Below are 18,024 nucleotides of genomic sequence, written 5' to 3'. Positions count from 1 at the left end.
GGTAGTTTGTCCAAGATCATTGCCACAAGACAGCCCAAAGACTAAAGCATATTAAAAAGCTAGATATGTGCTTAGAATTTTACATTTAAAATAAGCAAAATGAGGTGAAGGTAGAAGTAACACCCCATAACTTTGCATGTTAACACATGCAAAGGATCCACATAAGGATCCATTTCCTGTCTTTTAATATTTCATAAATTCACAACTTCTTTCAGTATTTTACTCTTGCTCTAATAGTAACAATAACAATAATTAATTCAAGCTTGGGAATTACTTATGTATAATAATGAGTTAGCTTTTACTTATTAAAATTATCTTTCATAAAAGTAAGATGCTTGAACAGAAAAAAAAAGGCAAAACAATGTTTCTTCTATCTCTTAAGGTAAGAATCAATTAAAGCTTCTATAATTATTTAGCTCAGGTACGGAATTTCGGGCAATTTATTGATGCTATTAGTGGGAAATACAGAGCATGACTCCCCCTACTCACAGCACACCATTAAAAAACAGATTATCCAAAGAGAAGCAGAAAGTAGGAGGCCAGCTGCCTTGCAGGTGTCTGTCCCTTGTTCCAAACCTCACCCCCCAGGGTGCTTCCAGCTCCCCCTACTCAACTCTCTGTAAACTCCCAGCTTCTTACTGTACCCCACCTCCCTCTTTCCTTCTCTCCCAGAGCAGCCTCGCACCTCTCCCAGCTCTAGCCCAGGAAACAACTCACAGGATAATTATACCAGGCTGGAGCCGTGTGTGTCCCGAGGAGCCGGCCAAGACGTGCACGCTGCTGGCAGACCACGCTCGGGAGAGGCTCAGTGCCCCCTCCTGCCTTTTCCTTAATTGGGTAAAACTTTGCATCCGCTTCTACCCAGACACTGATTTTTGCATAACCAGTAAGAACTTTGAGATATGTCTTTGAGATGTCTGCTCCTAGCAGCTTTGCTCGGAATTGGCTACATTGTTCAGAGAGAATGATGCTGGCAAGAATATGGACAGTGCATTTATGCAAAACTTGTTTCCTTAAGAAAACAAGCTAAACCTAAAATGCAGATGAAACTGTATGAACTCTCAAGATTGAATTGCAGTCTAATGAGAAAAGAAGAAAAGTATATGACTTCCAAGACATAAATGGTTTTAGAGGGCATCTGAGCAACTCGTTCTACAAGGGAAAAGAAGATTTTCTGGTTTCCAGATAGACACTATGAGATCTAAACATTTGCTGGAGTTAGAAAAGACATACACAAATTTAAAAAAAAGCAATAATCACCTAATGCCACAACTATTTCTCCCACTCGAAAAAAACTTTTGCAATTTTCTGCATGCCTTGCACATGCCTGTAAAGATCAGAACAGGTTTTAAAGCAGTAATGCCTTTGCAGCTGTGAGCATGCTGCTTAGCTAAATATTGCCTACTGAAACTATTACACACTCTCAAAACCCCAGCAGAGTGGGAGCTAACACAGGCCACTGTCCTGGGTGGTGGCAGCACATGGCAAGAATAGCCACAAAGACAGCAGTGTCAGCAGCTGGGGTGGTACCTAAGACATAAACACTTCTTTGGAAGAGTTTCTGTCAACAGCAAAAACTGTTTTTTCTCCTTTGGGATTCTTCCTCAGCAGCCTCTCAGCAAATTCTGTCTGGGAACATGTGTGGCCTCACCCAATCAATTAAAAAATTTCAGTATTACATAAACCAGGAACTTTTCAATTGTGATAATCCTGTGCTCCTTGAGGCTAAAAATAGACCCAGTCAATAGGAGGGCAGGTATTTTGAGATACTTAAGCTTCTGCTCCTATGCATAGACAGCCACACTAACTCTACCAGACCAAAACTTCCAGTTCAGAAGTTATTTTTCAAATGCAGAAATATCAAAAAAGAAAAAACCTCAAAACAATAAAGAAAACACTGTGTATTCATACATAGAGAGGCATGATTCCTCTTGTTCTACAGGATTTGAATGCATGCATTTCCCTACATATTTTAGTACACGAGAGTTCAACAACCAAGAGCACTTTCAACAGCCACTGAAAACCCAGAGACTCCAGTCTGGACTGAACTAAAAAGCATTTCCATCTAACATCACAATCCATGAATTCAGTTTCCCTATGCAGGTCGATCTGCTTCCAAACTTCACTCAGGAAGTAAAAAGCCAGACACCACAGCTCCATTAAAGTATTCCCTTTGTACTTGCTGTGAATATGCACCACCTCACACAATCTGTAGGACTACACATGCTCATAGAGCTAAGCATATGTCCGAGCACTTAGGGGATTTAGTTATGCCTTAGGAATGACTAGTCAGAGATTTAAACAAAATATAATGTAGCATTTTATTTCTTCCTTAAGGCACACCAAAAAATTTTTTTTTCATTTTGCATAATTTCACATCTAGAGTACATTGCCTTGCAAACATGTATCCTTATGAAAACACTTTTTTGTTTTTAGCCTAAGCAGAATTTTACATAATTTCATAGAAATAAATGGAGATCAGAATAATATATCTTGAAAATGGGGCACACTTGAACTATTTGTGAAACTGAAAAATAATTCAAAAGGACCAAACTGTACTACTAATAGAAATATTAAGGTTTTGATGGTGAGTTCAAATACCTCAGACTTTACAATTTGCCATACATCTTACAAACACAAAGACCTAAAGGAAAACTTGCATTTCAAAACAACACAAGCATCTCTTCTATTACACTTGAAATGGTTCAGCTCTTGGATCTGTTTTCCTAGAAAAAAAAAAAATAGACAAAAGCTACCAACAAAAACAACTTAAAAACAACTTTAAAACACTGCTGAGAACTTAGTTCTGTATTTATAAAGCCACCTTGCAAGTCCACCCACCAAAGTTAGTGAGTGTGCATACATATTTATACACACCTACACACTTCCGTTTCAAGAAAAAGTGGAAGGCAACTTCACTTTCCTACTTTAAGGTAGAAAAGAAAGAAGGAAAAAAATTCTCAGGTGACTTCAGTTTTCAACAAGCTAAGAAAACCCATTAGCTACTCTTTTAATGACTTCAATTTTTTGTAAGCTGGTAAAATAAAAATGATCTTTTTATTCATAAAAGTAGAGAACAAGAACTGCCTGTAACTGACAGAAAAAATAGAAAAATATAGAGCAAAAATGGAAGCCTTACAAAAAGATGGAATGTCTAAATGATGTAAGAGTCTTACCACTAAAGACTTAATAGGAGATATTTATTTAAATGGAAAAAGACAAAATGTTCTACTGAAGAGCACATTTGCAAGGCACAAAGAGCTCTGAGTCTCTCAAGATGCTCTTTCAAACAAATGTTGAGCATAGCTATAGAGAATGGTTTAATAATTTGCCTTGCAATATCAAGGGAAGTGTACTCAATATTAAATTGCTCTGAAGACAAAGAAGTCAGGCAGATATAGCAGACTAAAAAAAAAACCACTTACAAAATTCTAAGTTGTTTGACAAACATCCTCAAGATTATTCTAACAACTAAGAAGAACACTCAGACAAAGAGACAACAGTTTAATATCAATTTATTTTATTTCTGTGTTTACTGCCTTGAAAATAATTTGAGAATAATAGGGCAATAGAGATTATTTCTTTCCAAATTATCTAGCTTTTTTTGCTTTTCTTTTCCCATTCCTCCCCCTTCACTGGCACTCAAAATCAACCAGTTTTTTTTATCTTAGCATCACGTTTGCTATCAGCATGGTTCAGCAGTATATCACAAGCAACTGTGGACAATCCTTGAAATAAATCTTCACTCTAATTCACACAGACAACTTCCAGGGAATCAGAGGCAGCAAACAGGGTGTTTAAGGGAAAAACCCAACAGAATGAACATAAAGAAAGTGGAGGGAAGCATAACCTTATTTAGATAAAATTCCTCAGATGTCTGATTTCTATTACATGGGTGGTGAGAGTCTTCACATGGCACAAAGCTGCCTTGTGCAGGTCTCCAACACAGCTCCCCTGTGGGAGGACTGGATGCAGCCTGCCATGGGACTGAAGATAGGTTTCAAAACCAGAGCAATGATTTAAGCACTCCAACCCTGCCCAGCCAGAGAAGTCAACATATTCACTGATTTCTGCTTTATAGAAAAATATGTCTAAAACCTTTATAGAGTCTCAGAATAGAGCATTACACATAGTTAACTGATAGCTGGGCACTTTCACACATCTGCTCATCTCAAGGATTGAGTGTTTTTGTGGAAGACAGAGGAGAGATGCGTAAATTGCAGGCTGGACCACGCAGTAAGTCAAGGTGACACAGAATTTTGCTGGTAAACAACATACTACACCATTAAATTTAACTTGACTGAAGAGTAAAAGGAGATAAGAACTTGATAAGAGGCAATTTTTCTTCAAATTTTCTCAGTATCTCAAGAGCAGACATAAGTAGCCATTTCAGAATTAATAACAGCAAAGAGAGGTAAATTGTTTGGCTGCAGGGCAGATGGGAAGAGAAAAGACATCACTGGTGTTGCAGAGCAGAACACTGAACAAGAAGATGGGTACGGCACAGCACCACTTCCTGACATACCCCTTTCCCCACCTCCTCTGCAGTTCCCATAAAAACCTTCAAGCAGACATGTGCTGACTTTAATGCAAGCTTGCTCATATGAACAGGACTGAGATTAAATTCCCTTGCTTTGGAAACACCACTTTGCAGTGATAAGGTAGGCAAGGGTAACTGCAGAACCAACAGTCAAGCCCTGAGACACCTTATTTCTCTCTCAGTGCCCGTAAAGAAAAGGCACTATGGCTCAGCACACAGACTACACCCTCCAATGTCCATAGCACATATCCTCCACCATACCCAGTTTAGAAAAGAAATGGTGAGTAATGGGGAGAGGTCTTTGCTGATGGGAACCCATAACCCCACAGGATAAACAGCCCAGCAAGGACCAGGCAATGGGCTGGTGTGCTGGCAATGGTTCCCTCAGCAACACACCAGGAATCTTAACACACCTCAGGAAAAGCCATAAAATCAGTTATGTGGCATCAAAAAGGAGCAGAAGATATGCCTTGGCATTGAGGAGCCTGGTTGACTGGATCAGAAAGAAAATGGGACTAGAGTGCTATAAAAGCGACTGCACTGGCTTCCTACAGCAATTCACCTGGCCAAGGAAGTCTTGAGAATGTGCTTCATTTGAGAGTAGCAGCGAATGAATTGTGACTTGGAGAAGGCCCATTATTTGGAATGGTGTCACCAGTATGATGTACCAAGTCCCCATACTAAGGGATCCACTGCTGTACTACAGGGAAGGGCAGACTTAATGTACTCCAGAAGCAAGTGACTGCCTTGGACACCAGCATGCCACCGCCCCCAGCTCTCGAGCAGGATGCCCAGCAGCCCTGAACTGCTACCAGGTGACCTCATATGCCACTAGCGAGCTCCTGTGCTGCTCCTTGGGAATATGTTTTCACTCCAGCCAGGCCACCCTTCACCCCTCTGTTTGCTGGGGCTCCCAGTCCGGATGGGGCTTTTGGGGACTCTTCCCTGTTTCACAGCCAATCACTTTGTAAACAAATGGAAAAAGCAAGGGCCAAGTTAAATACACAGATGGCCAAGGACACCTTACATAACGGCAGAGGTGAAAAGTACAGAGTCTTGTCCCTCTGCAGAGGAGCAGTGTTTACCCATTCCCAGTGGCAGCGCTGGCACCGCAGCTGCGTTATTAATAAATCATCAGCCTTGCTCCTAGGACCAGCCAGCCAGGGCTGGAGTCTGACACCAGCTCTCAACTGATTGGAAAGTTCCTGCGAACAAACAGAAATTAAAGAAACAAACTCCTAAAAATGAATATATATGCATTTTCAAGGAAAATCCTCCTTAATTTTTATAACTGCTGAGAAGCAGCAAACAAATTATTGACATTAAAAGACACCATATCTCTGTGGGGCTGCCTACAAAGAGAATCAAGTACACCTGACCTGAAAAGCCAAGGGGAAACAGGGGACCTTTCCTCACCTTTTCTATACCCAGTTCATACTCCTCCTCTTCTGGGAGTTGGTTTCTTAACATCAGTGAAACATTTTAGTTTTCGTCTTTTCTCGCAGTCTGACACACCTTGAATTTCCCTCCTCAGGGAATGGGGAAAACAGCACTACTAGCAAGAGGGGCAGTGAGACCCCTCCTCTGAAGCAGCAAGACATAAGAGGTAGCAGTGAGAAATACCCAGAGAATCAACAAACTAAATCAGCTTAAAAAAAAGGGGAGAAAGAACAATGGTAAAAAAGTCCATAAACTCAAGCAAGAGGAAAGAATGAAGCCCTGGCATTCCAGTAAGCTAAACCTCCCCTCCACCCCTTCTTCTTTTTGCTGCAAGGCTATCTAACCCCTTCCACCAGGTATTAGGAAGCTTCCAGAAGATCTAGCAAAAATAGCAAGAAATATAATGCAGCTACATTTATCTGAAATGGTAGCTTATGGAATTAGGCAGCTAAATCACGGTTATGAGAAAAGATAAGACACATTAGGATGTCTTATTACTTTCCCTGAATACTATATTCATTCCAGTACTAGAATATGGGATTGTGGTCTCGAGAGTGCTTATACCTTCTCAATACTGTGTTAAAGGAGCAGATAATTATTCTCTTCCTTAAGACAGACTCAGCACTGACTAAATAAAATTCTAGGTTAATTTCAAATTAAAATAATGCCTCTAAGTTTTCCAATGCATATATCCATGACTTGGGGAGGAACACACACACTAGACTCTCTAGCATTTATTATATAGCAGTGACATTGGAATACCGTGATAATCTCCATGGTACCTGTCTTCATCAGTAAAAGCGGTGATACCAACCTCAATCACATGACTATATCTACATTTTGCACAGCCGTTCCCACACAGCAAATAGGCAGTCAGATGGTATTTCTTTTAACCCTGACAGTCAGTGGTCAATACTCCAACACGTGTTCACTTACCTCCTGGCCTGAATGCAAGCTACTCACTCCCTTTGGGGGCCTATGCATAGGGCTGGCTCTACAGGATCACATTAGGAATGGCTCCGTTAAAATTGTTAATGGCTTTCTCATATCTTCTTGTGATACTAGACAGCATTACTCCCACTCTATGCAGAATAAACTGAGACCAAATATGATTTAAGAGTTGAGAAATGCCTGCAGTTTTTGGCTGCAGGTGTCTGTCCTCCTTTCACTTTGCCGTTGCATCCATGTGGCACATGCAAATGCCTCACTAGACACCTGCTGCCCTTGGGAATTGGGAGTCCACCCACCTCATGGCTAGCAGCTATGATGCCAGTTTCAGGGACCCACACACTGGTTTCCAGAAGAAGAGGTAAGCACCTGACCAAGAGCCCATTTCCTGCCAACTCTGCCACTGCCGGCCTCTCTTGCTGCACCAGCACCTTTGGGCAGAGACCTGACCCCTCCATCTGTCATCTCACACTGAGGCACAGGGAAATACAGGGCTGGAAGAGAGCATGCACCAAGGTTGCCTGGACAGCACACCTCCAACACATTTTCCTCAACTCTCAGCTCCCACCCAGTTCACCTGGCCAAACTCCCACCTTGCCCCTCTCTCTCCATTTCCTCACCTTCAGCCTCTTCCTGCTCCTGGCACCAGCACCTGACACCACATGGAGCTGTGTCATTGGTCTGAAAACAGCTGAGTGTATGTGCCTGCCTGCACACAGCCTCTGCTAGGCATGCATGGATGGTCAGGTTTCACACCTGCAAAATGACCAAATTTGGGTGAAATGTCACAAAAATAGCAGAAGGTGAATTACTGATATCAGAGCAACAGTTGTGGTGCTGGATCTCATGGTTCAGCTCTAAACAATGAGAAATCAAGTTTATTATTGAGCCAGTTTAAAAAAAAGTGGAAGGAAAACCAAGGTGTTTACATCTCAACTGTTTTTCAAAGATGGTTGAAGTGTTTCACCAAAACTTTAAATAAACACTCTGAGTCAGTAATTGAAATGTTTCAGCCCGGATAATTGCATTTTGAGAGACTTAGAAACCACAGAAAAGGAGGATCTAATTTGGAAAGTGGTGAGGAAGATTAAATCCAGGTGATGATGATGGCACACTGTTTGCTGGTAATAAAACACTCATGTGTGCCTCATCAACATGCCCGACCAAAGGCTAATAATCACAGCAACATCAAGCATTTATGGAGCAATAAAAGTATTTAGGCACAATGGCAGTAAGCAAAACATTCATGTTAAAAATGAAATCTGATGGACCATTCATCCAGAAATACTTTAATACAAGCAGTTGTTATATGCCCAAAGCTGATGCACTCCACTGACAGAATAGAGTTACCAAACAGCATTTTGGAGAATATAATGCTCTAAGCACATGAAAATAATTTCAAGGCAAACACTTTGTTCTACTTCAAATTGCATTGAAAGAAATCATGTACTAGTGTGCCAAGACTTTTCAGTGTCATAGCAAAGTCCCAATGATTTATACAGAAAGAAAAAGAGTCATGACTTGAATTGACCCATTTGACTTGAACAAGGACTACTTTAATTTGTTTTCTTCAGCATTTTGAAGATGATACCTTCCCACCTTTAACTCTTAGCAGGGAAAAGAAGTTCATCAAGTATTAACAGCTATCACAACATCTAGTATGACATGTGCAAACTCACTTGGTAAAAGGAACCACTTTTGTTTACTTGTTCTTCCTTTCCCCTAAAGTTTTTCAGGAGACAGGCAGGTTCCACTGCAACAGTGACCAACTGACAACTTTCAGTATTCTGTCTCCTGGAAGCCTTCACAGGTTTGGCACCATGCTCCTCTGTTTCTCAGGAGAAACTCAGGGCCTGAAATACTGTTCTGCAAACAGGAACCAAAGCACAACATAATTTATGACTTTCCTTTGTGGGTAAAGTGTTTTCACTGCCCGCATCTTATCTGAGCAGGAGTCACAAGACAGAGATTCCCATCAAGCCTCTTTTTGTCAAATGTTTCCTTTTGTTCGGGTGCTGGGAGGGAAGAGGCAGGATGTGGTCAGGAGCCAACAGCACAGCCAAGGCTTCCGTCACTGCTTTTCATGCCAAAGTGACAACAACAACCAAGCGAGAAGCTCTGAGTGAAGATTATACCACCCTCTCCCTCTCTGCTCCCAGGCAAGGACAGAGAGACCAGAAGTGCTGAGAACTTTGCTCTCTGGAGCAGGAAGGAAAAGACCACAACCACCAAGACCTCAAATCTGCATGCAGACTTTGAGAAGGTAGTCGGCTCATCACCTGGCCTGGCTGAACCATGTTTTCACTGCTCCCAGGAGACTCATTCTTCACAGCTACTTTAGAGGACTTTGGTTTAAATATTCTTTATAAATGTCACAAGGCTGAAGAATACATTAAACTAAAACTCTACAAACCAAAACAAAGTTTTATGGAAGAAAAAAAAGTATAATGTTCTTATGCTTTCCACAAGAATGGCTCTTTCACAGCAAGAAACCATTCAGTATTTGTTTCTATATTCTATTCATCTGATGTGCACATCATAAATTGATTACAATAATTGTGGCATGTCAGATACAACCTAAAGGACATACAGGTTAGAATGTAGTATGGTTAGAAATGTTACTCATAATTGAAACCATCTTGATTCAGATTTTTCAAAAAGCCTTTGTAATTGCAGACAGTCTGGAAAAGAAGTATTTAAATGGCCAATTCAGTGTTTTTTCCCCATCCTGCTGCTTTTCAGCAAAGAAAAATTGTGATGGATGGGTACCATTCATCAGGAGAAATAGTCAAAATATGAGATCACTAACCAACAACTAGACAGGGTTTAGTCAACTCCCTTGTTTAATCACTGGGGATTCAGTGTCTGGATGGAGGGATGGTGGGAGGGAGTTTGAAGGATTTTTCAATTTAATAGTAACATATTAAAAAAAACTTAAAACATTACAACCATTTAAACCAGGCTGTAGTAGCCTATTTCCAGCAGAGCAGAGAGAGGGACTCTCTCAATCAACAGTGACTGCATGAAAGTTGGCATATGTAGCAATAAAAGCTATTTTGGCATGTTAGCAAGACAAAGACTAGAGTTAGGTCGTCTTTGTCAAGTGCAATCTAAAACCATGCCCAAAAGATACAGTTCCTGATACAAGCTATCATTTGTCTCCCACCACTCATTCACAGGGCAGCTTATAAAATATTAGTGTTCAGGCTATTAAATCCTTACACTATACTTCTTAGCAAATAAATAAAACAATAAAAGCCAAAGGAAGTTGTCAAATGTGTTTTTTCATCTTCAGGGCAGTCTTGGGGCACATAGGCTGCTCTGTAGGGTGAGAGGGCATAAAAAAACCACACTATGGGAACTCATTAGGGATCCTCTAGACGACCTGTGAGAGAGATAGAGCATCTTCCTATGAGGGCAAAGCTCTGACCCAAGGCACTGCTGCATCAATTGTGAGCACACAGGTAAAAGATGGAGGAGTCTGAGAGGACTGCAATAATTTCCCTTCATTGGTAGGCAAGCCAAATGCTACAGAATCCATGGATTATGTATAGAGGCAGACCAATCACATACAAACAGCTTTATAAGAGTACCTCTACTTCTCTAAAGATGTGGCTTCTGACACAGAGATCGCTTTGGAAATGAGTTGAACATGAAGGCACCCCAAACATGTCATTGTTATCTTTACAATTAAAGAGTTTCCTTTGGTTATAGATTTTTAGATACCTTTAAAGCAGACTGATTACAATATCTTGCCTTCCAACAAAACATATCGTGGAATATAGTAAATAATCTCAGTCTTCCTTGACAACTTCACAACAAAGGAATAAACTGCCAATGGGGGAAAATCTTTTAATTAATTTAAAATCAACACTAAGATTACAGAAGTACTGTTAACATTTTTTAAAGGAAATTGTCTCCTTCAGTACTTATCAACAGGACTTTAATTTATTTTACTTTACCATCCTACACTGAAAACCCAGTGTTTCATCAGCAAGTATGTATCTGAATTCTTCTCACCAATGGTACTTCCAGTCTTAAACTTTTACTGAATAGAAAATACCAAATCAGCTTTAAAAGTCAACTGTGCTTTAAGAAGAAGAAACAGTGAATTTTAAAGGTGTGAAGGCCTCAGTAGAAGGTTGATCATATCTACAGCTACCCACTATACTGTAGGCCACGCCTTATTCATTTTCCCATGCTATAATCCTGAGAACAATGAAAGAGACAGTAAAGAATGGAGATGCATGCCTGAAGGACTCTCTTGGCAGGCTATATTTAACAAATGAAGTGTTCAGCTTTAACTAGTTAAAGAACATTTGATTAGCATATCATAGAAACCAAAGAAAAGGTAAGAGCTATGAAAAACCTTTTCAAACATCAAACAGAAATGAAACAAGCTTATAAATAGAGTTGCCTGCAAGCAAACAATTTCTGGAATGTACTAGGGGAAGCAAGGGAGAATCCCACAACAAAGGAGATTGCAAAAGCCAACCCAGTTTAACAAGTGGAATTACCAGTTTGGAGACTGCAGGGAAACAATGCAAAAACTCCAGCAAGTCTGATACAAAGAACTTTTCTCAGCATTTAATAAAAAAACCACCAACATAAAGGCCAATTGCTAGGCAATTACACATGGCTCTTTGGAAATGCAAAGCCTTACACAGACTTGGTTAACTACTCATGGAGTACTAGAATTAATGAGGAACTGCAGCTCTCTTGGCATAAAGCTGAACAATTTCAGACACATCTGATCACAGTTGGAAAATGTTAAGCTATTTGAGTACCAGACAACAATTTATTTATCATCAAACAGCTGTCTGCCAATTTATCATCTACTTCTTGCAGACACAAGAGATGATAACCTGAAAAGATATCAAAACCACGATTCTAACACTTTACATCTACCTTTTATGTGTGCTGTTAAAAACAAAGTCACCCATACACACTAGACCCTAGATGTATGATGACGCATTTTTCAGATCTCTGACTGCAGCTAAGTGGATGATGACAACCCTGCTTTGATGGAAATGTGGTGGTTGTCACTGCTCTCCAACACCCTTAAAACCCCCACAAACCCCCTAAGGCTGTAGAAGAGTACACGTAATTAAGATTTGTCAGTCTGGAAGCGAGAGACTCCCTTTGCAACATTTCTCCATGCCAGTACATGGCCCAAGCAGGCACCTGTGGCTCATGGATCCAAGAAGAAGGCTGGTGAAGTCCCTCAGTTGTTTGACACCAGAAAACTCAACGTCCCCAGCTCCCACTGCCTCTTCCCAAAAGACAGCAGAATTATTCAGGATGACCCTGAGTAGCTGTGCTGAGAGGTGTGGGATTGCTGGTGCTGGCTACAAACCAATGCCCATCCCTGAGGAACCAGCAGAAAAGCCAGCAACCCAACCCAACCCAACCTCCCTTACTTTAGCACTGGCAGTTCCCACAAAACATGAGATGAGCCAGCCTGGACTTGTGTGTTCAAATAATTAGCTACATAAGCACCTATTTAATGGACTTCAGATATACATTGTCTTCCATTCAGAAAGGTAATTTATACACAAAACAAACTGCATCCAGTCTTGTCTTTTGATCACGTTCATGAACAGATCAGGGACTAACACTGATATCCCTACATCTCTTTAGCAGCTGTATAATTAGATTTAAAAAAAAATTCCCAATCCAGAAGTTTAATTTTTTTCTTTGTTTAAACCCAAAATAAAAAGACATGTAGGCGTTCCTTAAAATGAAAGTGCTTCAAGGACAGTGGAGTCAGATAAAAATATATTGCCTGTTGGCTACTGCACCATCACCAGAGAAGTGAAAATTGCTATTCCAAGTACTACAGCCAGGAAGTATTTAGGACAGCTATTCAGCCAACTTTAACTAACTCCTGAGCAACAAGTCAACAAAGCCCAGTAGCTGTAAATGCTCTGACAATTTAAAACATAAAGAAAGGATGAAGGTTTGCAAAATTTCTAGCTCCTTTTAAAAATATGAAAAAGAACATAAAGGTAGAAGGTGAATGCATCATGCAATAAAACTTCCGTTCAGTAAAAAACACTAACCTTCTTGAAAATAATTAAATTAGATGATTATGTACTTCTTTACAAACTCCAATAATGATGATAAAATGGGTAAAAGTACAGTGAAAATAAAGTAGACGTCTTATGTCTTACTTTGGTGTCTAAATGTAGAAATTGGTTGAAAATTCTGGGAACACAAATCCTAATCCTAATGAAATTTCATATTTACATATGGCCAAATAAGCAGGTCAAATTAATGCCCAAGAATCCTTTCAGATTTGTCTCTCAAGCTCCCATTGTAGGACCATTTTTCTTAGTCAAGTGTCATTAACAACAGCCACATTTGGGTTCACAGCATCATACCACAAACGCGTTGATGCGTTCAGTGGTACATAAATTTGGAATAGCAAAAAAATGAATATTGTAAGGCAACTGAATTCACATTTCTGTCTGCTTCTTAAAAAAACCCAACCAAAAAAACAGCAACAACAATATAACCACTAACTTCTTTTTACATTTAAGTATCAAAATTAATGTTAAAACAGAAGTTTCAAAAAGAAGTGTGAAAGGTTCTAGCTGTGGGCCCTTACAGTTTTGCTAAGCTGACTGTTTAATTAAATATTTACCACTGACACTTTTGATATGGTATTAGGAAATTTGGACACCTCCTCTCACCCAGTTTTCTCCTATTTCCTTTCCTGAGCAGTGGCAACAACAGCTACCAAGACTGAGGCAGATTTTGTTCCCCTCTGGCACCCTGTATTTCCCTCAGGAGTGCAAACAGTGCAAGCTGCCTTCTTTCTCTGCTGTTGTGGTCTCCAGCTCTTCTCAAACACCCAGATTTTTTGTGAGTCACTCTGTTACAACACATGCTCGTTGCCTCTGCACTCAACAGAAGGTTACAATTAGGAGCACTTCTGTAATTACTTAGATGAGCTGTTGTACACCTCTGAATTTGTCTTCATACTCTCGAGAGCAAACCGCAGACTCTGCTTTTCAAGAGCCACTGCAGCTGCATACAAGTAAATAAATAGAAATATTTTTTTTTTATTTTTTACAAATGCTTCAGCGTTTAAGAAATTAAAACAGCTGTACTGTGTTAGACCAAGGTCCATCAAGCCCAGTATCCTGTTTCCAAAAGCAGTCAGCAGCAGATGCCTAGGGAGTAGTATAAGAACAAGGAAACTATTTAATGATATATATTGAAAATATTTTTCACATATTCTTGATGGAAAACAGAGATGGAATTTTGACAGAAGAGGGGAAAAAAAGCAAAAGAAAACAAGGAGTCCAAACACACACCCTTTGCAAAAGCATGAAACATTCCTTTCAAAATAAAAAGAGAATTGAGAGGAAGATAAATCTTACAGATTTCCTTCTTTTTTCTTTTTGTTTTTTAAAGAAGCCCTCAGGAGCTCCTTTTAAAAAAGAAAAAACCAGCAACTTACACTGGTTTTTTGAATAGCAAGTAAGTACATACTGATGCACATCACTGGCCAGCTAATTTTGAAGAACACTTAAGTATCAGTGTCAATGGTTTTTCTCTTGTGAAAGGGCCCTCATGGAAACCTACTGGTAGGGATTCACATCATGAAATCCCAGATGAGAGCTCCCAAACAATTAAAATTAATGGATTTATAAACACAGCTTCAAAAAGTATGTACTGCAGTCAGAGGGAAAGCCTGCTCCACTTAATTCCCTGGGTCAGACAAGAACCATTGAGGCACTAAACTGGAAATAGGCAAACCAGGCTGCACTTAAAAAAGTACACAAAGTGTGGGGACAGTGAAGTGCTCCATGAAATCAACTGGAGGTTTAGAGCTGGCTTAGTTGAATATGGGATCAGTTGCAGAAGTCATCCATGGGGACACAGGCTGGAGGGGCTATGAAGTCAGAGATGCAGAAACCAACTACTTGGATTACACTGTCAAGCTTCATATCTCCAGGACACCAGATCCATGGTTTTTAGATCTGTGTTTTTCAGAGGCTCCAGCTAAGCTAATGAAATGTGGTGATGACTCTTGCTTATTTGGGAATGGGAAGACAGAAGCATCAGGGTATGACAGAAGAGGATGAACTTGAAATTCAGAGAGCAAGAATCAGCATGAAAGAACAGAGCATTTCTTGGATGTGACATGAGCCCCACCCATAAGTGCAGACACAGACTGGAAGGCATGCAGCTTTAACCTGGAGAGGGAGCTGGCGATGGCAGAAGAGAACATCATGGATGCTTTGATCAGCTGCTGCCTGACGGTGGAGACACACGTGTGTCACACCATGGAAAAAGCAGTCACAGCCCCAGGGACGTATCAGACAATGACTGCTGGGGAAAAGCAGCAAGGCTTCTTCCTCTCCTGTGGTGACTCTACTTGCAGTGCCACACATGCCTCTGGTCACCAATGTCCAAATCAGCTGGGTTAGACTTGAAGCAGGCATGGGCAAGGGCCGCCAAAGTGACTCAGGGAAAGGAAAACCTGTCTTACAAACAGAGAAACAGAGTGTGGTGGGGTTTTTTTGACTGACCTAAACACAGGCTGAGGAGAGGCATGTACTAAACATTTCACCTGTATATCTAGATGTATGTATGTGAGCTATGCATTCATGGACTCCTAGGTGCATAATAAGTTGTGTCAGAGATGCAGCTTTTTCTGGATATTTTAAAATACTCTCATTTTCTTAACAAGTGAGTACTGACAGGCACGCTCTGTGTTTCCAAGATGATCTATAAATATTACCCAAAGAAAGACATGTAAATACAAAAGTTAGTCTGTTTTTTCCCCAGCTATGTTAGCATGTCTAATAGAAAGGTTTGACTCTCCTTACTAACCTTGAACGGCTTAGTAATTTTTCCTACTTCTGAAAGAAAAAGAGAGGGTAAGCAAAAAAAACAAACCCAAACCACCCCCCCCAATTGCATCCTTTTCACAAAGGGGAGTTGTTAAACAATTTGCTTCAAATAAAAGAGAACATAATGTCAAAAACCATCACTTAAAAAAACATCTTCCAATACCCAAGGTTATCTATGACGCAAGTGCTTATTATGACTTGTAGACTGAAGACTGACTGTTTCAGCTCACAACAGGCAGATTCAGGTGTTTTGTAAGAGAGGTGTGCTGAAATATAAGACAGGTATCTTCTCATTTACTACTCATAAATTTTAAGATTAATATGAGAGAAAGCCAGTTATTGCCAATTATAACTAAGATTTACAAATACTGCAAATGTTACACAGATTTTCAAGAGGTTTGCACTGTATCATCAGACAAATGGAGCCTTAAACAGAGAACAGAAAAAAGTATCACCTTTAGGAAATTGTAATTACATAAGACTGAAGCACATCCTCTCCACATTCTTTGGGGAAGGGAAAGCAAGCTAAAGTTGCTGTATTTATACTGTTATCTATTTAAACTAGGGTTTTAATTAGACACAGTGTGCACATAAGAAATGCAAAATTTAAAAAAAAATCAAACTAAATTTTAATAATGATCCTGCAGATACCATATCAGAATGTTTCAGCCTTCCGTTCGGATCACTTGAGGGCTTTTTTTTTTCATTTTCTTTGTCTATAGTTGCACAGGAATTTTTTTCCATATGATAATGTTGCTCTCCAAGCCAGTCTGAATGAAACAGCCAAACCTGAGAATATGCATTACCATCTAAACATCCTCATAGCAACCCCAGTATTCCCATGCTCTCCTGTACCTGCTGGGTTTTTCATCATGCCAGGAAACAATGAGTTTAGAGAGAAGGATGCCTCATGTCACACACAACAGCAGCACATCTGTCTGCAGCTTTCCCCTTTCTCTGTGCCTGCTGTATTGTCTGGAATTTCACTGAAAAACCAACACAGTTTTCCAAACTGTGCTGTCCTCTCTGCAGCCTTCTGCTGGTATGCACAGAGGTCCAGAGCACCAGAGTGTACTGCTAGGCCCTGCTACCTCACCAGTGTCAACCTCTCTTCCTTTGGACTGCTCTAACCACATCTCATTTCAAGCCATAAATCTGCTTGAGACCCCAAGGACGCTGGAAACAACAAAACCTGTTAGGTATAAGCAGTTAATTAACTTCTGTTGAACTGAACCAAAAATCAATTTGCTACCATTTCTTTATGGCATCTAAAGATGCTACACATTTATTAACTTTTTGCACTACTGTTTCATGTGATACTTCCACATCTGTATTAATAAGTTGATCCACTAAATAGAATTTGGCCACATATACAGATATATTATGAATTAATTAACCTTCAGTTGCTACTTAATTAGCCAGTGATAACATTTCTCATTTCACATTAAAAACTTGCTGGCTACTTTCACACCCCTGATTCTCACATGCATTGCTGAGATGCACAGCTGCTTTATAGCAAATCAAAGCACACCGAGATACAGCTGACACAAATCACAGTGGATCTTTTTGCAACATCCAGGACTGAAAGGCAAATAACTAATTAGAAGGAACAGCCTTATTTAATTACCTAATAATAAACTCCCTTGCTCGTTAAACACATTACATATATTGTAACAGCTGGCATACTGAAGTATCTGATAAGGGAAAACCTGCTTATAGTACTGTTGGTACTTTAGGGAAAGCAGGATAAATGGGATTTTTAGTAGTAGTACTCATTTAAAGCACAGTCTACAGGTCCAGCAGTAAAAGGACTTAAACTATACTGCAACAGTATCAAGGCTGGGTGAAGACAGTAAGAGTAACCATCTCTTACACCAGCCCTGAGTGATGTAGAACAGCTTACTCCTGCAGGGTGCAGGAACAACCCTAGAGGGCTGCTGCCCCAAAACCAAAATGAGACGCTATGAGCTTAGGACAAAACAGCATATGGTTCTTACATAAAACACAGTCACCTTTATTTCCAGGACATACTCCTTTTTTTTCCTTCAAGTGGCTGTCTAAAGAAAAAATGCCTCCAGAAACCTAGCAGCAGGGATGGTAACTGCAAACCTCCTCCTTCCAGAGGAGCACTCCCCACAGACTCTAGAGCATTCCATCTTCTCTTGCTCTCTCTTACTGCCTACAGAATTTCTGTGGTGCTGTCAATACAACAGCCAGTGTCAGTGAGGG

At 40.1% G+C, this 18,024-nt stretch overlaps 1 protein-coding gene across 8 annotated transcripts in view; it reads right to left on the bottom strand.

Moving 5' to 3' along the window:
• The window catches only part of MBNL2 (muscleblind like splicing regulator 2), a 106,100-nt gene that overhangs the window by 37,499 nt on the left and 50,577 nt on the right, over positions 1–18,024 (bottom strand). Inside the window, exon 2 of one of the 8 annotated variants that reach the window (XM_050970177.1) lies at positions 7,549–7,684. The exons of the other annotated variants lie outside the window; for them this stretch is intronic. Coding sequence (XP_050826134.1) covers positions 7,549–7,605 — 57 coding nt within the window. The 5' untranslated portion in view covers positions 7,606–7,684. The remainder of the gene's footprint in view (positions 1–7,548; positions 7,685–18,024) is intronic. 8 annotated transcript variants of the gene reach the window in all.

The sequence above is a fragment of the Serinus canaria genome, chromosome 1 (genome assembly GCF_022539315.1).
Source record: "Serinus canaria isolate serCan28SL12 chromosome 1, serCan2020, whole genome shotgun sequence".
Lineage (NCBI taxonomy): Eukaryota > Metazoa > Chordata > Aves > Passeriformes > Fringillidae > Serinus > Serinus canaria.
The sequence above is the reverse complement of the archived record's forward strand: the minus strand, read 5'-3'. Positions and strand labels throughout refer to the sequence as shown.